This window comes from Symphodus melops (genome assembly GCF_947650265.1).
Source record: "Symphodus melops genome assembly, chromosome: 5".
NCBI lineage: Eukaryota > Metazoa > Chordata > Actinopteri > Labriformes > Labridae > Symphodus > Symphodus melops.
The window spans coordinates 23,065,992-23,089,942 of record NC_136695.1 but is presented as its reverse complement, the minus strand read 5'-3'; the positions used below and the strand labels follow the sequence as shown (position 1 = coordinate 23,089,942).

The following is a 23,951-nucleotide window of genomic DNA, read 5'->3' as shown; positions in this document are numbered from 1 at the left end:
GGCTGGCGATGTTTCGGGGATGGAAAAAGGTTGTTTTGGTGATGTGTTTAATGTATTTCAATCAGGAGAGACTTAATTAAGAATGAACAATTATTTATTACAATGAAATGTGCAACAATTGTAGAATGAAATGTGCAAAGTCTTTTGGGGGCTAGACTCCGTCATGACGACTTCATGAGCTCCGAGGGATAGTGAGGCCGACGCGGGATAGGATGCCCCCCTGTGCAGTCTAGACACTGGTGGTGGTGAAAAGGATGGAGGCTGAGAAGAGGAGTGGGTTTCAGCCGGGGCCTGGACTCTGCTGAGCTGGAGGGAGGTGACTGGGGTGGAGGAGGGTTGCGGCGTATGCCTGCAGCTACAGGATGACTGGAAGAGAGAGAGTTTTTAAACTATTGACAGCAAGCCATTGATTGGTAGAGAAAGTTCGTGGCAGAGTCTGGTTGGTTAATTCCAGGATGATACACGCCCATGATCACCTGCTTGCCAGAGAGAGATACAGGTGGTAGTAGGGGGTGTGGTTTAAGAATTAATGAAGAGGTGAATGAATGAAAGAATAACACCAGTCTTCCTGTCTGAACTTACGCTGAGCTCCATTTGTCAAAGGATAGTGTTTGGTCAAATGAGATATTTTAAATAAAAGGTGTTATGTTGATAGATAAAAAAAAAAGTTGATTTTAAAATGATTTTACAATGTTTATTTATGTTCAGTTAAACATACTTTATCGTCCCTAAAGAGAACAATCAAGTGTTTCAGTCAGCACGATACGAGATAGGATATCTGTGATTTCAACTGAACAGACAAGTGACCCTACCAGGCTCTTATCCTGCATGAAATAATGCAGAACTCTGCCAATCTCATGAATGTGAGCCCGCTGTAATAACGACTCCATGTTGTTAAATGAAGTGATTTTATATTGGCCCCTGCACTAATGTGCTTTGTAGTCGACACATGGTACTCTAGTAAAGCTGTATACAGTAAAAGCTCATATTCTAGAATTAATACATTTGCCTTTTTACTTACACATTATACACACACTAAACACATGGTTTTGATGAAATGACCTCCAGTCCAAATTTTTACAAAAATGTAAAGTGCTGTGTGGAAAAATTAGAACAGAATAACATTACATCCTTATATGCACTGTGTGCATGATAGTGTTCATACTGTTTACACACAGACTTACATCGTTAAGTTACTGGCATTTCAACTGTTCCTTTTTTAATGCATATTTTTTACAAGCTCTCTTGTTATTGTTTTGATGCTGTTTTTACACTTATATTTTCATCTATTTTAATTATTTGCACTGTGTGATTCTGCTCTCCTGTTTTGCTGCTGTAATCCTGTACATTTTTCCGCTTGTGAGATGAATAAAGGATTATTTCTCTCTTGAGTGCCTTCAGAGCATGACACTGCTGTATGTAACGCTTTACACTGCTGTATGTTGCCCTCTTCTGGTTTGACTGTGGTTGTTCGAGCAGTCTGGATTGATGACATTAAAACAACTATTTCTAATCTGATTTACACACCTGGATGTTATCACAGAATTCCTTCTTTGATCAGTTTTGTAAAGGACAGGAAGCTCCCTCTGATAACAATCACCAGTCCCAAGGTCTCCAGACCAACCCTGAGAAGTGGACCTGACAGGAGGAGAAATTATATTGTTATAAATATATATATTTGTCTGGTCTTTGAATATAAAATCTTTATAGCTATTCAATGTAACATGTTAAGCTAACAGCAGTGCAGCATAGCTAATATCACAATTCAAGTAGGAGCACAACTTAAATAAAAACCCACTTACTCCCAAAACTTCAATGAGACACTACACATAACAAAATCAAACAACCCATACACTTGAAAATGTAGGTCTAAGGAAGAGATGAATAAGATGCCATATGAAGTGTTTGTTTGTGTGCATTATCATGAATTAAAGTGAAGAACAGTGACAAATGACCGGACATGAACTTTCTTGTTGCCTGTGTAAGACCTCTCTGGAACGATGCGTCAGTGGCTGTTTGTTGAGTTTAGTTGGTTTATAGTTTGATCTTAATTTGTTTTTTGACAAATAGCCACAATAAGACAAATAAACAGAAACAACAACATTAAGAAATAAAACTGATTTATAGCTACAACGCCAGTGATATTGGTAAAAGTATGTGAGGTGTAAGCAGTAATAAAGTATGATAATTGAGTGATCTATCTATCAACAGAATTATTATAACAACAATACAGTAGGCAGGAGTGATCACGTTAATCACAGCGGATGAAGTTGAGAAGCACTTTGATCCCCATTTTCACTCATCATAATGACGATAGACGTAAAACTGATACTGATGGTTCAATGGTGGCCAGCAGCCCGATCTTTAACTGATTCATATTCAGCAGCTGAAGAAGGCACCACACCTGTTGGGCCTCAAACAAGAAACAAACTGACAGTAACATTGAATCAAAGCTGTGTCCAGATTGGATAAAATAAAGGATTTTATCATTATCAAATAAAACATTTTAACTAACGTGAAAAGGGTGAACCAATCAGTCACATGTCATATACTGCAGTCCCATGCTGAAACCAAAGACACTGAACTCCTTAATGTTACTGAAGTTACTGAAATGTCAGAAGTGTTTGAATCTGCCCTTCACCAGACATTTTTGTCTCATATTTTGGCACCAACCATTCGTGCCTCCCTCCTCGCCTCATTCTGACCTCTGACCGAGGACAAAGTGTCTCAGCCTGTATTAGACTCAGCTCACCACCTGTCCTCAAACCATTGAGCCTCCTTTGGACTATTTCCTCTACGCTTAATACTGCAGTTATGCATTTCATCACCTTATATTTGTCAACATGTGTTTTCACTTCATTGCTGTTCCAAAGTTGCTTGTTATCAAGATAAATGAGGTAAATGATTAATTTACTGATGCAGACAGAGGAACATAAAAAAGACATTACTTCCTTATTCTGCATTCATATTAGAAACCCACTTTCTGATACTCACACATCCGTAGGGCTTGTTCAGAAGTGTGAAACATCAACTCTTTTCTCTGTTATACTTGACAGTACGTGAGATAAATGGACAAAGCTGTGATCAGCATCCTCCTGGGAGTCTTTTCAGGTAAGCTGTCATTATAATCATGAAGATTTTTCATTAGATTATTCAGGACATGTAGTAAGAGTTTGTCATATAATCTGGCATTTGTTTTAGGAAATGGAAATTGTATTGATCAATGTATTAATCACTAACATCATGTAGATCCCACAGCAGGAAAAATATCTACTTTTTTTCAAGAAGTTTAAACTCAGTACAGCCTGGATAAAAACAAGATATATGAACCTTTAACTAATCTGTCATTTACTATTCTAATATTCAGTTTATCCAAATGCACAGCCAAAGAGCAATTTACTTTCCAGAACTTAGAACTTCAAGGCTTTAAAAAAGAGTGAAATTATCCTCAAGTTTCACATTATTAAAGATCCTCTAAGATGTGTTTCTGTGTCTTCCAGGTTTAACTCATGGAGTTGGTTTGTTGCCAGATGGTCCTCTGAATAGTACTGTTGGAGGGACAGTGATGTTCACCACAGTGAATCCACCAGAGGGTCCATTTTTAAATGTTAGCTGGATGTTTGGGGACAGTTTGATATTCATGTCGACTACTGGAAACACAACTTCTCCAGGTTATGAGGGAAGAATCACCTACTTCCCCTCTACTGGATCTCTGGAGCTCAGGAATCTGTCTCTCAGTGACAGTGGAGAATACACAGTCAGGATTACAGGGGACCTTGAGGACATTGACGGTGTAACCACACTGGGTGTTTATGGTAAGACAATGTTTCAATTGATATATCTATTAGAGTGCTGTATAGAGATTATGCACAGCAGGAGAATAATACATGTTCATAATGATTTCATGTCTCTCTCCTCGACTTTATTAACTGTCCTATCTCTAACATAACAGCATTAAAAATCCCAAAATAATAGTTGAAAATAATGATATGAGGAAATACTGCTGTTTAAAAGTGGCAGTTAATGTAACTCTCAAACATGGGCTTAAATTCATCCTGTAGTTTCTCTCCACTCTACCTCGATTATGTGGGAACTATAAAGCCATTTTCTTTTTCACTCACAGAGCCGATCACTGCAGTAACAGCTCATGCCAACGATACAGACTTGATAGAGTTCAGCTCTGTCCGTCTCTCCTGCTCCTCCTCTGGATCCTCCCTCTCTTTCCTCTGGATGAACGACAGCTCTGAGGTCACAGCCAGTGACAGAGTCCAGCTCACTGATGGAGGCTCCACTCTCACTATAAGCAGTGTGAGCCGTTATGACCAGGGACCATACAGCTGTCATGTGTCCAATCCTGTCAGTACTGGTGTCAGTAATAAAGTTCACCTCACCATCAGCTGTGAGTTTCCTACATACTCAGACCTTTTTCTGACTACATTAAGATGAGTCAAGCTGCATGACTCTGCACTATCTTTAATGTTCCAATAACATTATGATGATTCGTTTGCTGTTGTTGTTCCCTGATATTCAGATGGCCCAGAAAATGTCATTTTGTCACCTTCAAAAGAATACTTTGAAAAAGGATCAAACGTTGTGCTGTCCTGCCATGCTGACTCCAGACCTGAAGCTCAGTTTGACTGGTTTCTAAATGGAAGTCAGCAGAATCATACTGGACCTGAGCTCAGACTGACCAACATTCAGGAGAGTCAGAGTGGAAATTATAGCTGCCGGGCTTTTAACGCCAAAACTCTAACATATGAAACATCTCTGCAGTCACCTGTGACTGTACTGGGTGAGTTTCTATGAAATGTTTTGTAAAAAATAAAGTAGATTAATTGTAAAACTGTTTTTAAAAGAATGAACTTTAAATTTGTGGAAAAAACACAAACACATCCATGTGTTTGTCCTTCAGATGTTTCTGCCTTTTCCATCCGGGATTTTGTGGCCCGGACTTATCCACTGACCAGGGTTTGAGCACCGATCACTGTAAAACCATTGTTGTAGTAACCGTCGTGTTTCATTCAGTCAAACATCGTCTGTGATTTTATTTCAAGCATCAAATACTGATTATTAGAAAACACATTTTCTCAATACAGGTTTGACTCACCTGGTTGAAAGAATGAAGAAGAAAGTTGCTCTGAATGAAGTTTGTGCTTGTGAGGTTGTGAACTTTTTGGTAACATGTTAGTTTGCATGTTAGATAACAATGTAGTGTATACGCTTGTTTCCACTGCCCTTTAGTTACCAGAAAAAGTTTCCATGGGTTTAAGGATTTCATTAAGACTTTTAAACGTTTCAAACAATGACGTTCAGTTAGAGCTCAAAGACCTTGTTGCTGTTGAATATTTTAACTAATTGTTGTTTTATACCTACAGGAACCTCTGTTTTTCTTCTTCATACATTTGAGAAGTTTCTGTGATCTTTTGTCCAACAGAGAGAATATCAAATGCTTCTATCACATCATCACCAAAGGAGGCAATAGAGGGGAAGTCTGTGAACTTAACGTGTGACGCTACTGACTCCGTGTTTACCAGAAAGTGGATGAAGGATGGATCTGATCTGACTCAAGCTGATTTTATACTTCATGATAACAACAGACTGCTGTTTTTTCAACACCTGAGTAAAACAGACAAAGGAGAATATTCCTGTAAAATCAGCAACCCCATCAACACCATGGAAGCTAAATACCACTTGGTTGTGAACTGTAGGTAACAAACGACTGTGCTCATTAACTGTTCAAATGATGAGTGTCATAACACTAATATGCCATTAAAACACAGCTTACCTTTACCTGTTACACATTGATTTTGATTTTTTTTACTTTTTTTCAGACGGACCAGAACGCCCCACAATCAAAGGCCACCATGTCGTATCTTTGGGACAAACCATCACTTTAACCTGTGATGCAAAGTCTGAACCACCTGCAAACTACAAATGGTTACTGGATGGGACAGAGATACACAATTCTCCTGAGTACACTAAAAAGAACGCTGAACTGTCCGACAGTGGAAACTACACCTGTCAAGCTGATAATATCATAACTGGAGGATCATCTTCTTCAGTGTTTGAAGTGACTGTAACAGGTAACAAGACAGTCGATTTAAATTAGATAAAGGAGTTTTCAAATGAATTCCATTAAGACTTGAGGTGAAACCTTTTAAACAACGACATTCAATCAGAGCTCAAAGTCTTGTTGCTGTTGAATATTTAAATCAATTGTTAATCTATACCTACAGGAACCTGTGTTTTGTAACAAGTAACAAGATAGGATTTATTGTAAATTTTGTTTGTGTGACATGTCGATAAGATCAATTTCACCAATTAAATGTCTGATCATTTTTTAGCCATGAGGCTGATAGTGGTGAGAGTAGGAAATGAGTGTGGGAAAGGACGGAGCAACATGGGAACAGCTGTGTTTTAAAGAACATGTTTTCTATTTGTTCATGTGTCTCAGAGAAAACAACAGGCCTGTCAGCTGGTGCCATTGCTGGTATAATAATTGCGTGTTTGATTGTTGCCTCTGCTGCTGCTGGAGGATACATGTTTTATAAAAAGAAGTGAGTATAAGAATTTAACATCATAACAACTGAATGTTTTCTGGATTAAGATATGTTGTAATCTGAACTAAACCCGGTTTATTGATTAAACATAGTGAGGCCAGTAACAGTACTTTTAAATAGACAAATATTCATTCAGATGATCAGAATCAGCTGTCAATCAATCAATCATCTTTGTTTGTTTATTATCAATTCATAAAAAGTGTTATCTCAAGGCACTTTACAAAAAGCAGGTAAAGGATCTTACACAATCTGTTAACATTAACAAAAGAGCAGGTAAACAGACCATGCTCATTGTTATTATTACACAAAGCAGGTAAAGTACCTTACTTATGGCTATATTAAAAGAGCCCAGCTTAATCCGTCATGGCAAAGGCAAAAAAAAACTTCCCTTTAACAGGCAGAAATCTTCAGCAGGCCCGGGCTCATGACGGAACAGCCATCTGTTAAACTGCGCTGGGCTTGAGAATGGGATGGGAGAGATGGGACAAGATGCAGAAAGAAGGGTAGGATTGGATGGGGGCGGGGAGAGAGATCGGCTATTTGGGGAGGCCGTCCTTTCCAATGGTCCCGAGGAACCTAAGAGAGCTCAGGAGCTCCCAGAAAAAGGAGTGATTAGTAAATGGGATTTAAAGATAGTTACAGTAGCAGTAATATGATATGATATGGTATGAGAGAGAGAGAGAGAGAGAGAGAGAGAGAGAGAGAGAGAGAAGAGTTCAAGGTGCCAGCTCCCACTGTAGTCTAGGCCTATAGCAGAATAACTATGAGCTGGTCTATACCTGCACCAGCCCTAACTATAAGAATCATCAAATTAATATTTGGTCTGATAATTATTTATTTTAGAGCCAACAACAAACCTCAGCAAAAAGGGACAGGTAAGAACTCCTCAGATTGAATTGAACACATGACTGATATAAATATCTACATATATTCATCTATTACATGTAATTCACCATCACAGCTCTTTGTTTCAGATACACCACAACAACCAAAACAACAAGATCCTGTAAATGAGAACACTTCAAAGGTATATGAAAACACAATAATAGTGTATGAGAACGTATCAACAGTATATGACAGGTCATCAGCAGAGTATGAGGACACATTCAGGGTATATGAGTGCATATAAAGTCAGCTGTCTTTTGAAGGTAAATGGAACTTGTGACATGAGGAAACGTGTACCAGGAGGAACTCGTCCACAGAGACATCCTTATTATAATAAATCAATCAATCAATCTTTATTTATATAGCGTCAATTCATAACAGGCGTTATCTCGAGACACTTTACAAAAGCAGGTAAAGGACCTTACTGTTTGTCTGTTATCATTAACAAAAGAGCAGGTAAACAGACCATGCTCATCGTTATGTTTACAAAAAGTAGGTAAAGGACCTTACTTATGGCTATATTACAAGAGCCCAGCTTAATCCATCATAGCGAGGCAAGAAAAAACTTCCTTTTAACAGGCAGAAATCTTCAGCTGACCCGGGCTCATGACGGAACAGCCATCTGCTAAACTGTGCTGGGCTTGAAAATGGGATGGGAGAGATGGGACAAGATGCAGATAGAAGGGTAGGATTGGATAGGATAGGATAATGTCAAAGCACTTTGTAAACATCTGTTTTAAATGAGATATAGTAAAACAGATGCTTATATATATGTATATAGTTTTTTTCTTCTTCTGGTAATTACTTTAATTAATACATTTTTAATGTTCTGAGACAATAACCACTCAGTTTAGGATAAATACTTTTAGAGAAGTTAGTCACAATGCAGGGAAACTACAATCATCAGTATGACCAAGGGTAACAATCAGTGTGCATTACAGCTGAAATAATGAACTTTTTGTAACAAACAACACAAGCATTTCTGTTTTTATTGGGCTGTAGCAATATTATCTATGAAAAGAATTTCAGTTTTCTGTGAACTCTCTTTATTTTTAATTGTTCTACAGAAAGCAGAGAGGCGCTTTAATCTGAGTCGAATCCTGGAGGAGACTGTTGCAGTCGTCTTTTTTGGAGGTGATGAATGTGCGGCTGAGGGTTTTGACGGTTGTGGCGGTTGTGACGGTGGGGGCGGTGGGGACGGTGGGGGCGGTGGGGGCGGTGGGGACGGTGGGGGCGGTGGGGGCGGTGGGGGCGGTGGGGACGGTGGGGGCTGTTAAAAATGAGAGGGAGGGGCGGGCGATGTTTCGTGGGTGGAAAAAGGTTGTTTTGGTGATGTGTTTGATGTATTTGTCAAAGGAAAGTGTTTGGTCAATTTAAATATTTTAAATAAAATGTGTTATGTTGATAGATAAAGAAAACATTTATTTTAAAATGTTTATTTATGATCAGTTAAACATACTTTATTGTCCCCAAAGAGAACAATCAAGTGTTTCAGTCAGCACAATGCGAGATAGGTTATCTGTGATTTCAACTGAACAGACAAGTGACCCTACCAGGCTGTTATCCTGCATGAAATAATGCAGAACACATTTCTTGAATGAGAGCCCGCTGTAATAACGACTCCATGTTGTTAAATGAAGTGATTTTAACATGGCCCCTGCACTAATGTGGTTTGTAGTGTACATATGGTACTCTAATAAAGCTGTATACAGTAAAAGCTCATATTGTAGAATTAATACATTTGCCTTTTTACTTACACATTATACACACACTAAACACATGGTTTTGAAGAAATGAACTCCAGTCCAAATTTTTACAATAATGTAAAGTGCTGTGTGGAAAAAATAGAACAGGATAACATTACATCCTTATATGCACTGTGTGCATGATAGTGTTCATACTGTTTACACACAGACTTACATCGTTAAGTTACTGGCATTTCAACTGTTCCTTTTTTAATGCATATTTTTTACGAGCTCTCTTGTTATTGTTTTGATGCTTTTTTTACACTTATATTTTGATCTATTTTAATTATTTGCACTGTGTGATTTTCTTCTGCTATCCTGCTTTGCTGCTGGAACACTGTAAATGTTTAAACCCTGAGAAGTGGACCTGACAGGAAGAGAAATTATATTGTTATAAAAATATATTTTTGTCTGGTCTTTGAATTTATAGCTATTCAATGTAACATGTTAAGCTAACAAAAGTGCAGCATAGCTAATATCACAATTCAAGTAGGAGCTCAACTTAAATAAAAACTCACTTACTCCCAAAACTTCAATGAGACACTACACATAACAAAATCAAACAACCCATACACTTGAAAATGTAGGTTAAAGGAACAGATGAATAAGATGCCATATGAAATGTTTGTTTATGTGCATTATCATGAATTAAACTGAAGAACAGTGACAAATGACCGGACATGAACTTTCTTGTAGCCTGCATGAGACCTCACTGGAACGATGCGTCAGTGGCTGTTTGTTGAGTTTAGTGTTACGTTTTCGTTTGGCGGACCCCAAAATGCAAAGACATGCATTTTGACACACAAAAAGATATTTAATGTTCCAATGGGAAGAAACAAAAGAGAGCAGGCAGTGAGCTGGCTGGCTGGAAGATCCGGAAGACAGGGGACTCTGACGAGTTGAACTCAAACAGGAGGCACACCAGAAAAACTAGAGATAAGAAAAAACATGGTCAGTCCATAAAGTCACAAAACACCAAAAACACAAAATCCACAAGAGGCTACAAAAACAATTTGCTGAGAGCAAACGTGACCACTACCAAACAAGACGGAATTATCTGGCAGAGTGGTTGGGTGCAGGCCAGGCTTATATGGAGGGGTTGATTAGATAGAAGTCAGGTGTGCCTCGTCTGCTGCCTGGAGGAGCCAGCCACACCCCCTGCCACTCACATACCTGCAGCAGGAAGAAAAACCAGAAGAGGGAGGGGGAGAAAACACAACACAAACTACACCAGAAAAAACAAAACTGAACTGAAACCTCACATTTAGTTGGTTTATAGTTTGATCTTAATTGGTTTTTTGACAAATAGCCACAATAAGACAAACAAACAGAAACAACAACATTAAGACATGATTTAGCTAGAAGATAAAGCTACAACGCCAGTGATATTGGTAAAAGTATGTGAGGTGTAAGCAGTAATAAAGTATGATAAGTGAGTGATCGATCTATCAACAGAATTATTATAACAACAATACAATAGGCAGGAGTGATCACGTTAATCACAGTGGATGAAGTCAAGAAGCGCTTTGATCCCCATTTTCACTCATAATAATGACGATAGACGTAAGACTGATACTGATGGTTCAATGGTGGCCAGCAGCCCGATCTTTAACTGATTCATATTCAGCAGCTGAAGAAGGCACCACACCTGTTGGGCCTCAAACAAGAAACAAACTGACAGTAACATTGAATCAAAGCTGTGTCCAGATTGGATAAAATAAAGGATTTTATCATTATCAAATAAACATTTTTAACTAACACATACATGAGTTAATCATGTATGTCACATCCTGCAGTCCCATGCTGAAACCAAAGACACTGAACTCCAAATGTTCCTGCAACAGTGTCAGAAGTGTTTGAATCTGCCCTTCACCAGACATTTTTGTCTCATACTTTGGCACCAACCATTAGTGCCTCCCTCCTCGCCTCATTCTGACCTCTGACCGAGGACAAAGTGTCTCAATATTTGTCAACAGGTGTTTTCCCCACTTCATTGCTGTTCCAAAGTTGCTGTCATCAAGATAAATGAGGTAAATGATTAATTCAATGATGCAGACAGATGAACACAAAAAAGAAATTACTTCCTTATACTGCTATCAAATTAGAAATCCACTTTCTGATACTCACACATTCGTAGGGCTTGTTCAGAAGTGTGAAACATCACTCTTACAGTACGTTAGATAAAATGGAAAAGACTGTGATCAGCATCCTTCTGGGAGTCTTTTCAGGTAAGCTATCACTACAGCACATTTATGAAGATTTTTCATTAGATTATTCAAGAACATGTCAAGATTTTGTCACATTTAACTATAATCTTTCATTTACTACTCTAGTACTCAGTTTATCCAAATGCAGAACCAAAGAGCAATTTACTTTGTATTGAATAATTATTTTCTGTCCATGCAGATATTCTGAAAAGACACTTTAAGCATATATATCACAGGCTTTCTGAAAGTGTTTGACGGCCGTTCTAGCATCAAATAAAATCAAAGCATCACATTAACGAAAGACCTCAAACCAGCCTGTGTTAATGATTAATTCAATCTACTTAAAGTCATTTTCTGAATGTTTCTGTGTCTTCCAGGTTTAACTCATGGAGTTGGTTTGTTGCCAGATGGTCCTCTGAATAGAGCTGTTGGAGGGACAGTGATGTTCACCACAGTGAATCCACCAGAAAGTCCATTTTTTATAGTTAGTTGGAATTTTGGGGACAGATTGATATTCGTTTCAACTGGTGAAAACACAACATTTCCAGGTTATGAGGGAAGAATCACCTACTTCCCCTCTACTGCATCTCTGGAGCTCAGGAGTCTGTCTCTCAGTGACAGTGGAGAATACACAGTCAGAATTACAACTAACTTTGAGGACATTGACGGTGTAACCACACTGGGTGTTTATGGCAAGACAATGTTTCAATTGATATATCTGTTTCAGTGCTGAATAGAGATTATGCACAGCAGGAGAATAATATATGTTCATAATGATTTCATGTCTCTCTCCTCGACTTTATTAACTGTCCTATCTCTAACATAACAGCATTAAAAGCCCCAAAATAATAATTGCAAATAATGATATGAGGAAATACTGCTGTTTAAAAGTGGCAGTTAATGTAACTCTCAAACATGGGCTTAAATTCATCCTGTAGTTTCTCTCCACTCTACCTCGATTATGTGGGAACTATAAAGCCATTTTCTTTTTCACTCACAGAGCCGATCACTGCAGTAACAGCTCATGCTAACAATACAGACTTGGTAGAGTTCAGCTCTGTCCGTCTCTCCTGCTCCTCCTCTGGATCCTCCCTCTCTTTCCTCTGGATGAACGACAGCTCTGAGGTCACAGCCAGTGACAGAGTCCAGCTCACTGATGGAGGCTCCACTCTCACTATAAGCAGTGTGAGCCGTTATGACCAGGGACCATACAGCTGTCATGTGTCCAATCCTGTCAGTACTGGTGTCAGTAATAAAGTTCACCTCACCTTCAGCTGTGAGTTTCTTACCTACTCAGACCTTTTTCTGACTACATTAAGATGAGTCAAGCTGCATGACTCTGCACTATCTTTAATTTTCCAATAACATTGTAACCATTCAGATTTATTGGTCACGTATGTAAGCATGTAAGGGATTTGTCTTCAGTAACCGTGCTCTCAATGTATAAAAGTACAGTAAATTTAAACATAAATAAGAAAAGAACAATATATACAAAATATATAATATATATATAAATAAGACAAAGGTGAGTTGTGCAAAAATGCTTAGATGATATTGATTGTCATAAATAAGGAACAGATGGATAATAAACATGAGATAGACTTTTAACAGTGTTTACATTAAAGGAGTGCATGTGCATGAGGAGGACAATATCACAGAATTTACTGATTAAGTTATTGAACATAAAGTGTTACAATCTATGTACATTAAGGATTCCTTTGGTGTTGTTCCCTGATATTCAGATGGCCCAGAAAAAAACATTTTGGAGCAGTCACCTTCAAGAACACTTTGAGAAAGGATCAAACGTTGTGCTGTCCTGCCATGCTGACTCCAGACCTGAAGCTCAGTTTGACTGGTTTCTAAATGGAAGTCAGCAGAATCATGCTGGACCTGAGCTCAGACTGACCAACATTCAGGAGAGTCAGAGTGGAAATTACAGCTGCCGGGCTTTTAACGCCAAAACTGTAAAATATGAAACATCTCTGCAGTCACCTGTGACTGTACTGGGTGAGTTTTCATGAAATGTTGATTAAATCATGCAAAATATGAGGAATTTGTCTTGGTCTATGGGTGCGAAAGAAAAAACAAGGCTAAAATAAAAAGTGCACCAAGAACCAGGACTCAGAAATGATAAGGTGTAGTAATTAAACATTCAGAGTGAGTTAGTTTGATTGATTTATTTCCTTGTGTTCATTTCTCTGTGTCTTCTGTAGTTATTTGATGCAATACAAAGAGATAGAGATATAATGTCATGACTGACAGTACAGTTGACACATGTAGCTCAGTAATGACTTCATAAAAGGTCGTATTAACTGTAAACTCAATCTTTCTTTTTAAATCACTTTAGAAAAGTGATTTTGTGGCCCGGACTTATCCACTGACCAGGGTTTGAGCACCGATCACTGTAAAACCATTGTTGTAGTAACCGTCGTGTTTCATTCAGTCAAACATCGTCTGTGATTTTATTTCAGGCATCAAATACTGATTATTAGAAAACACATTTTCTCAATACAGGTTTGACTCACCTGGTTGAAAGAATGAAGAAGAAAGTTGCTCTGAATGAAGGTTGTGCTTGTGAAGTCATTAATTATTACAATGTAAAGTACTCTGTGGAAAAACTAGAAGGACGACTTTAGGTTTACACTGCTGTATGCTGCCCTCTTGTGGTTCGACTGTGGTTGTTCGAGCAGTCTGGATTGATGACATTTGACCAACTATTACTAATCTGATTTACACACCTGGCTGTCATCACAGAATTCTTTCTTTGATCAGTTTTGTAAAGGACACTTTACAGTATTAGCCTCTTACCAACACCAAACAATGTGAAGCTCCCTCTGATAACAATCACCAGTCCCAAGGTCTCCAGACCAACCCTGAGAAGTGGAAATTAGAAATTATATTTTTGATATGTTTGTCTGGTCTTTGAATATAAAATCTTTATAGCTATTCAATGTAACATGTTAAGCTAACAGCAGTGCAGCATAGCTAATATCACAGTTCAAGTAGGAGCACAACTTAAATAAAAACCCACTTACTCCCAAAACTTCAATGAGACACTACACATAACAAAATCAAACAACCCATACACTTGAAAACAACACAGATAATACATCAAAAATGTGACATAAAGCTAAAGGATGCTTGTGTGTTGGGGGACAGTCCCTGCTCAACCCCATTGAAGTTCCATTTGTAGGCACATTTTGTTTCCTTTGAATTTACATCTTGACCATGTTAGTAAATACAATGTACACTCAAAGGCTAATCACTAAAACAATGAAAGGTCCTGTTAGAGTTACATTTATTGAGTCATGATCAGTAAAATATTTTTTTTCATTAATAAAAACTAAGATTAGTTACATAACATACCAGACTTGATGTGCCCCTCTGGGATATGCCATCCTTCTTGTAATGACTTACAAATCATTTGACATACAAATTTGACCTTCGGTTCCAGCATTTTTTCCCAAGCTTTCCCATGAGTTTTCAAGTTTTTGCCCTGCCTTGGGCTTGACTCTATCTCGGTAACTTAATGTTGGTTGTTTCATCAAGATCCTGACTTCTGTACCTCATTATCTCAGGTTAACAGCCTGGTTTTCCTGAGATGATAAGTTCATTCTTCAAGATCTTGAGAGAAGGGTTGAAATTGAGTTATCTTGGAAAAACTAGCCTTGTTATCTTGTGATAAGAAGGTAGGCTAAATAAACCCAGATCTCAAGAAAAGTACTGAAGTGTACTTGTTATCACGGAAACACAGAGTTTAATAAAATGTATTGATGTATGTCATCTGAGGGCTTCCTTAGAAAACAACAATGCTTGATGTTATACTAGAGTACAATCCAAGTCGAAGTCTATTTACATGGGGAGACTGCAGTAATACTCTGATAATCAATTGTCTTTGGGTCTGTCAGTTCAGAAAACTACCAACATGGGAACAAGTTCTCTCTAAATAACGAATGACTCTAGTAGGATGAAGCTATTTTAAATACTTCCTGCTTTGTCATGTCAACTTTTTTTTTTTTAAATCACATTTGAGTATTTCAGTATAAACTTCCTCAATGTAGTTTATTTTATTGTTGACCATAGTCCATGATGTCAATGATTGACAGGCTGTGAACAGTGATACAGGTGTGTCAACCTCACACAGCACTTCCTTCTATTGCTTCAGTTCTCTGATATCCAGATTCTGACATTAAAATAAGTAGCTTGGAAAATAAAATAGTTGAATCAATATTATCACTTTTTCTGTGACATACTTGATGCTCTAGATGAAATGGAAACTGCTGCTATCGCTGTCATCATCCTGGGAATCTCATCAGGTGAGTGATCACCATGCAGCTCATTCATTCTGTTATTTTCTGAATGTATGACATTCGAACACACATCGTCCATATAGCTGAATGATTTATTTTGAATTGATTATTCCGGTTCTTCTTTAATGAATTGCTTATATTTTGACTGTTATTATTATTTAAATTAAATGATCATCTGTGCATTATAAAATTATAAAAGATAATTACTTCATGTTTACTTCATCATCCCTTTGCACTACTCACCACTGTTATGTCATTTAGTCTTGTACATATTAGTCTTTAACATCTGTTTACATTTTTAGTTAATTGTTATTATTTAATGTTTACATTGTACAAAGAGAGCACAGTCTACAGAAGTTAAATTCCTTGTGTGTTAAACATACCTGGTCAATAAACCTGATTCTGATTATATTGTGATATTAAAACATCATGCCATTTCTTTAATGAGATATAGTAGGATTTTAAAAGGGGTGTTTTTGATGTTTGTTTTAACTTAACATTAATATATACAGTATGTATTCATAGTCTGATCAATGGACACATGATTTCACTTTTATTCATTCTCAGATTGGAAGGCTGAAATTATTACAGATAAGTCTGCAAAAGGAACCACTTAGCAAGATAAGAAGTTTGTGTCTTAATTGTACAGCTTCCAACCTGAGTCACAGCAGTATGACATACCAGTTGTCAATTCAATATCAGTATTTGATCTTTTCCACCTCAAGTATGACATTGAGGATGAAAACAGCTGATGTGAATGTGTGAATACAGCCTATTAAAAAAATGAGCTAATTTAGCAGCAGTAGTGATATAGGTCCTATACCAGGGGTGTCCAAACTTTTTTCACAGAGGGCCACATACAGGAAAATATACAAACGGACAGGCCACACACTAGAGGTGAGGTATATCACTGCATTATGTTGACAGTTTTCACCACAGTGTTCATCACATCGCCAAGCTGGACTGTCTTGGCACAGAGGGCTTCTTGATGGATGATACAGTGCGTCTTAACAGCCTCACCTCCACTTTCTTGCACCTTGGCGCATACCATAGATGCCATTCCTTTGCGCTCCCCTGTCATAGAAGCTCCTCTGTGATACAAAAGTTATTGTCAACTCCCCGCAAATAAAATGAGCAGCTGTGCGGTGTCTGTGACATCTGTGCTCTCGTTACATGCAATGGAGTAAAAATCACAAAAGCACAAGCTTTATCTGAAACTTCATGTTTTATATTAGCTGACAAGTCTTCGACTCGCCGCGCAGCTGTGTTTGTGGACACGCTGACGTTATTGAACTCGGCACATCATTCCTGCGACTTTAGTGAGGCACTGTTTTATCAAGTCACCATCTGAGAAAGGTTTCCCGTGTCGGGCAATGAGCTGAGCTACCTCGTAGCTGGCGATTGTGGCATTTTCTTGTGTTTTATTAGCACTGTAACCGAGGGTGTCCATGATTGGGAAAATATAAAATAAAGTACGGAGTCTTCGATGAGTTGAACATTGCACGTCTGCTCCTTTATTGCCGCACACGGCGGGAGAACCCCTCACGGGTCCCGAACCACGCTCTCCCGTTTCTTGACCTTTCAAAATAAGAGCTGCCGATATAGGCTATACACTGCTTTACCAGGTAACTCAAATAACACAATAAAATAGCTTACAGCACTTATATTTGCATTTGTTGAACCTTCTGTTCACTCTCGGCAGCAGTGCAGGACGTGTAGGTCTGATGTTTGGTTTCATAATGTCGCCGTACATTATATTCTTTCATCACTGCAACTGTTTCATTGCAAATCAAACAGACACACTTCCCCTTGACTTCTATGAAGAAACTCATTTTCCCACCGTGTCTGAAGTTTTCTACACTCACTTGCTATCTTGCGTTTCTTTGATTCTGCCATTTCTGGTTTTTTTTCTTTTATTTCTCTTATTCTGGGAAGAAGCTGCCTTGTTCAAAACAAGTAGGACTCCCCCTAGTGTCAAAAATAGGAAGCACATTAAAGTCAAGTTCCATGTGTGGGCCATATTCCATTATATTTTTAGAATTTGCTGCGGGCCAATTAAAAACGGACCACGGGCCGCAGTTGGCACGCGGGCCGTAGTTTGGACACCCCTGTCCTATACCAACCAACTGAACATCATCACATTGTGTTCTCAGTTGAGTCCTTCTCAGAATTTTCTTTTGTCTCCCAGGTTTCACTGATGCTGTCGGTGTGTTGCCAGACCTGTTGAACGCTGCCGTAAGAGGGAGAGTGAATTTCACAACAACACTGAGTCCAACAGAAATACCCTTTTCCTCAGTGACCTGGTGGTTTGGTGATAGTAAAATATTCTCTTCCGACACTGGACCTGACCCAGGTTATACAGACAGGATTACTTTCTTCCCCTCTACGGGCTCACTGGAGCTCAGGAGTCTGGCCCTTGGCGACAGTGGAGAATACAGAGTTGTCATTATACCACATGGAGAACCAACGAAGTACGGAAGCACAAGACTGCAAGTATATGGTGAAGCAACTTTTTAAAATGTGTTTTCTTTTGCAGAATGGAAAAATGGTTAATTTTGAAACATTTGTTGTGAATAATGATATTTTTTTAGTTTAAATCATCTATCATCAACAAAGAGCATACGCCCAGACTTACATTGCTGTCCTTTACTATCCAGAGTTATTGAATGTTTTAAAAACCTTGAATAAATGCTTCACCTACAGAGCCAGTTTCCAACATAATGGTGACTAACATTAGTCAGTATTAACTTTTAAAGTGCACCAATGAATACTCATCACGATAAACAGTGGTTCATTCCATCCTCTGTAGTTTCTCTCCACTCTACCTCTATTATTTATTACTATTTTTATCTTTATTTTTTACTCTTATTGTATATGCTGCTGGAACCTGAATTTCCTGAGGGAGTCATCCCAAAGGATCAACAAAGTTTAGTCTAAGTCTAAGTCTAAGCCTATTATGTGGGAACTATAAAGCCATTTTCTTTTTCACCCACAGAGCCGATCACTGCAGTAACAGCTCATGCCAGCGATACAGACTTGGTAGAGTTCAGCTCTGTCCGTCTCTCCTGCTCCTCCTCTGGATCCTCCCTCTCTTTCCTCTGGATGAACGACAGCTCTGAGGTCACAGCCAGTGACAGAGTCCAGCTCACTGATGGAGGCTCCACTCTCATTATAACCAATGTGACCCGCTATGACCAGGGACCATACAGCTGTTTGGTTGGCAATCCTGTCAGTAACGGACGCAGTGATCTAACAAACCTCTCCATCAGCTGTGAGTGACTGACCAGTTCGTTCACTGCTTTAACCGACTGAATCCAACACATGCTAACATTCAACAGGGATTTAAAAACAATTTCGCTTCTGGGCTGCAGATAGCCAAGCGGTAGTGACGCACACCCCATGAGCGTGTGGCAGCAGCATTGGGTTCAAATCAAACCTCTGCCCTTTGCATGTAATGTCCTGCTCTTTCCTCCCAACATTTCCTCTCTCTCCACCTGCTCTATCCTTCTGAGGTGAAAATGACCAAACACAAAAAAAGTAAAATAAAGGCTTTACATTAATGTGGGGCCTTATCCTCATGAACAAGTCAGTGCCAGTTGGCCTTTACTCGTCAATAGGAAATGATGAACAGGTTTATTTTTTTCCTTGACTTTTTTAACAACAGACCTTTAAGCAACAACTTGATATTCATACCCTGTCCAAACACACACTACTATTTATCTTGAGGCTTCACACTGACTGAATATATTTTTTGTGCTAAATGTTTGTTTTTTTCAGTTTGAGCCCATTTCTTAAAGTTTTAATGTTTTATTTTTAGTTGGTCCTGAAAGCACCAGTTTACAACTATCTCCATCACAACAATACTTTGCTGAAGGATCAGACCTCACCATGTCCTGCTCAGCTGACTCAAGACCTGCTGCTGTGTTTTACTGGTGGTTGGATGGAGAGAGGCTGTCTGACACTGGACCCGAACTCGCACTGACGAACATTCATGTGAATCAAAGTGGAAACTACAGCTGTCAGGCCTTTAACAGTAAGACCCTGAATGAGCTAACATCGCAGATATCAAATATCTCTGTCCTTGGTGAGTAACATTTTTCAGGTAAAGAACACTTGGAAATAATCATTTTTACCTACATTTTCATATTAACTTTTTCTTTCAACCCACAGAGAGAATATCAGGAGCTTTTGTCAAACCATCAACAAACCTGATGATTGAGGGGAACTATGCAAACCTAACCTGTGATGCTGCTGGCTCTGTGTTTACCAGAAAATGGATAAAGGACGGATCAAATATGACTCTGCCTGACAACATAAAATTTTACGATGGAAAAAAAATATTGTCCTTTCAACCACTAACAAAAAATGACAGTGGAGAATATTCCTGCAGAGTCAGCAACCCTGTAAGCAATGAGGAAGCGAAATACATCATGGTTGTTAACTGTAAGTAACAACCAATATGATTCTGTTTAAGATAAAAGTGAAAAGAGGTGTCACAATACCAGAATAATAAAATTGAAACGAAGTGAAAGTGAAAATCTAACGATATCCTCCTTCACTCTTAGTCTGTTTGTAAGATACATGAGTATAACTTTATCTTTTATACATGTTTTAAAGCTTCTGTACTTTTCAATACTATTGATCGGTAAATGGTGACTGTAGCATTCACCCTGATATCAAATAAGTACGGAAGTAAAGGACCCTTTCACAACCTTACTAATGGAAAAGGGAAGTGGTCTAGTGCAGGGTTTACACAGGTGTACACACTTGTTTGTTCAGTCTCGATACACCTCTAAATCTTCTCTGATTAACACCATTGATTGATGGAAAATATTCATTAGAATGCCACTTCTTTTTTTTTCAAGGATGGTCTATTCAGTCTGTAATTGGCTAATACACACCAACTACAGTACATATAAAAGAGTAGTCTTAGTCACTGTCGATATCAGAGGCATTTTATACTGTACTGGAGAGGCCACTCAACAAAAAAACATTTTGGGAAAATACAAGTATCCCCACGTCTTTAGGCACCACTACGCCACTGGGAAAGGGTCTGGGTTTCATTTTATCTCAAGGAAGAAAACTTATCAAACTGGTGATGTCATTCTTTGCCTGAACGTTTCACTTTATTTGCTGCCTATTTGTAACTGTGTATACTCCACTGTTGGCCTCTTCTGCACACTACAGCATTACATTTGAACAAGAATGCTTTTTTTCTTTGCATGTATGAGTACTCCAGCAATAAGTCAAAATGACACCCTCTGCTACATCAATGTTCATGTTATGATCTCTGCTTTGTTTGCCTGTTTTACAAGACTTCAGAGTTGAATTTCAATTGTTGCACAGTTTATTCTAATCCTGCTGAGGGAAGTCTACAACTCTGGTTTTCGATTGCAGATGGACCAGAAAATGTTCAAATCAAAGGCCCAAGTGAGATCATTCTCGATCAAGTCCTCATGTTAACCTGCTCTGCTGAGTCCACACCATCTGCATCCTACACCTGGATACTGAATGGATCAGAGATATGCAATTTGGCTGTGTACATTAAAAATGACACTAAACACTCGGACAGTGGAAACTACACCTGTAAAGCCAGGAACAGGATAACTGGGGGGACATTGTATGCAGTGCATGGATTAACAGGTATCTATCATTTTGCAACTATAGTCGTTTTAATCAAAGGAGACTTAAGAAAGAGTTTACAATTATTTATTTACCAGTTAAGGTAAAGCTACATGTACAATGTATTTGTCCTGGGTGAATTAACTCCATCATGAAAACTTCATTGCACTAAGAGGGCTAGTGATGTCAACAGCAGAATAAGATACCCTCCTTTGGATTTTGGTGGTGGGGATAGAAGAGAGGGAGAGGGAGGGTTTCTGAACTCTGCTAAGCTAGAATGGATGGGACGGAGTAATGTCACAATGATTATACTGAAATGATAAAACTGACTGAGAGAGAACAGATTTGAAAATTTGACCCCGGCAGGTTGATTGGTTGTGAGAGGTTGTGGTAGAATCAAGGTTGGATTATAACTTAAAGACTAAACACATAATCAGCTGATCAAAGACTGTAACCAGTCTTCCTGCTGACCTCCGAGTAAAAGTACAGTCTGCAGTGTATTGAAAGCCTTGGTTAGTACAGCTATGTCAGTGGTGGCTGGCCTTCTTCAATATATCTGGCATTTGCAAAGTCTGGAGGAAATCTTTGTGTTAGAATAATTACAACATTTCTGGGCAGTGTTTTTTGTTCATAGGTCCTGTGAGGAGAGTTTTAGAGAAAATAAAACAGTAAGCAAACACGGCCATTAGAAGAAAACTGATTGTTTCTATTAAGTTCTTTTTCATGCCGATACAGTAACTGCTCGTAGCTGGTCGCTGTCAGACAAAATGTATGCCAAAATGCCTAAAGTTAAATTTACCACAAAAATATTTATTTTGAGGGATTTGTCTGTAGGACAACATTTTTGTTAAAACCCACAATTGTACTTTAGCCATTTTCACGTGCATTTCAGAAAGGCTGCCACTGATTACTTCATGAGAAGCTTATTTTCAGAAATGCATCTTACATCAGGAGACTATTCCTGTCAGGCATGAATGATGTTCCTTTTATGACCACGATTAGCTCAAATAGTGTAGCCATATTTATAGTATATAAAGTAAACTGTGTGTGATTGCTGATATGATGATGAGTGAATGTAAATACCGTTCATAGTCATGTTTTCAGGAATATGTTTTTTTGTTTTTTTTTAAGTAAGTATTAAAGTGAGTGCACATCGAGGTCTTTCAGCTGGTGCCACTGCTGGAATAATAATCGCATGTTTAGTGGTGGCATTGTGTTTCACTGCTGGAGGATACTTTATTTACAAAAAGAAGTGAGTAAAACGACTTCATGAAATGATATTGCTATCTTGTAATTTTGTAGTTTTAATTGACAAGCTTACCTGAGCTTTATCTGAGTAAATAGGTTTTATTATAAACAACACTGTATTTCCAAATATAGAGTGCAGAAACACCTAGAGGGGACAAGACAAGAACAGAATATGCCAAGTAAGTTTTATCTGTATTATAATGGCTATATAGAGAAGTACATAAGATGTGTAGTATAACAAAGCACCTTTTTTTTCCAGTGCAACAAGAACAACCGAATCAGGCAGAACACATTTATGAAAATGTTAGCTTTTCGAGAAAAAGAAATGCATAAGATCAACTGTCTCTACCTTCTCAGGTAAGTTGTAAACTCACTGCAGAGAAGAGGATAGCTAAATCAACACTGAAATAAAGATTTGGCTTGAATCTGAAAGGCATTAATCCCGTTAAGTTTACAGTATACTGTAGTTACTGCAACTCTAAACTTGAACCTGTTGTTTGTCCTGCAGATGATCAGGAAGAAGTCCACTTGTAAACCTTCCCCACCACCAACACCTCTGAAAGGGTTTTTGTTAGACGTTCAGCAATATTTGCTTAAAGCTGCATTTATTTCCTTTTTTGGGAATTGGAGAGACGCTCAACACCGTTAAACCAGACAGCAGCATCACATCATTAACTCAGGTTTATGAGGTTTATGACTTTTTTATGTGATGTTATATTAGCATAAACATATTTACATATTTTTTGGAAAATCGCTCATTTAGCTTTTTTTCACTTGGAAAAATTAAGCATTTAACATTTATTTTTTATTTACCAAGAGGAGCCTGGTTACTGAGGCGCTGAAACAACTTGTGAAATGTCTTGGGTACTTTCTAAGTTTAGGGAAACAACAGTGATTATTGGTTTGATTCTCCTGGTCTAATGTATTAAAATTGTAAACGGCTGATGTAAAAAAAATATTGGGGAGGAAACAACTAAACAAAATCTTTTTCTCTGTCAGGTGAAGTTTAAAGTGTAAAACAAATAATAATAATAATAATAATACTGTTTCACTTTGGATTTAATTTTGTGTTCCTTTACTGATTCCTGGTGTGGTTTATGTCAGTCAGATCATTAAAATCATTTGTTTTGTTTTCCTTTAGAGTCCAATATGGTTTAAAGACTCAAACAGTGGTGTGTCCTCAGTAAATCATTGACTCACGGTCAAGGGTCGGCACAGTTGAAAGATTTTAAAAGTGGAGGCTGTTAAAGCTGCTTTAAACATTTTTTAAAAAATCCAACCAATAATAGATCGTACTGACTTGATATGTATATTTTGATGTGAAATAAAGACGTCCAAACCTTTTCAGTGTTAAACTGAAAGGTAAAGGTGTAA

The 23,951-nt window shown here is 38.1% G+C and overlaps 2 protein-coding genes across 2 annotated transcripts; both read left to right on the top strand.

Annotated features, from left to right (window-relative positions):
- Nucleotides 1-3,058: 3,058 nt before the first annotated feature.
- On the top strand, nucleotides 3,059-5,545 carry LOC306824011 (cell adhesion molecule CEACAM6-like; the record flags this gene model as incomplete). Its single annotated transcript, XM_079343968.1, has 6 exons — nucleotides 3,059-3,111; nucleotides 3,501-3,815; nucleotides 4,124-4,399; nucleotides 4,532-4,792; nucleotides 5,435-5,504; nucleotides 5,539-5,545. The coding sequence occupies exons 1-6, from the start codon at nucleotides 3,069-3,071 to the stop codon at nucleotides 5,543-5,545; spliced, it is 972 nt and encodes a 323-aa protein (XP_079200094.1). The 5' UTR covers nucleotides 3,059-3,068.
- Nucleotides 5,546-14,308: 8,763 nt separating this feature from the next.
- On the top strand, nucleotides 14,309-23,951 carry LOC306823494 (cell adhesion molecule CEACAM5-like). The gene is made up of 10 exons (XM_079343060.1): nucleotides 14,309-15,713; nucleotides 17,896-18,207; nucleotides 18,703-18,978; nucleotides 19,525-19,791; nucleotides 19,878-20,150; nucleotides 21,105-21,350; nucleotides 22,473-22,581; nucleotides 22,710-22,756; nucleotides 22,837-22,934; nucleotides 23,086-23,951. Exons 1-9 carry the CDS (start codon nucleotides 15,668-15,670, stop codon nucleotides 22,908-22,910), a joined length of 1,650 nt encoding a protein of 549 aa, XP_079199186.1. The 5' UTR covers nucleotides 14,309-15,667; the 3' UTR covers nucleotides 22,911-22,934; nucleotides 23,086-23,951.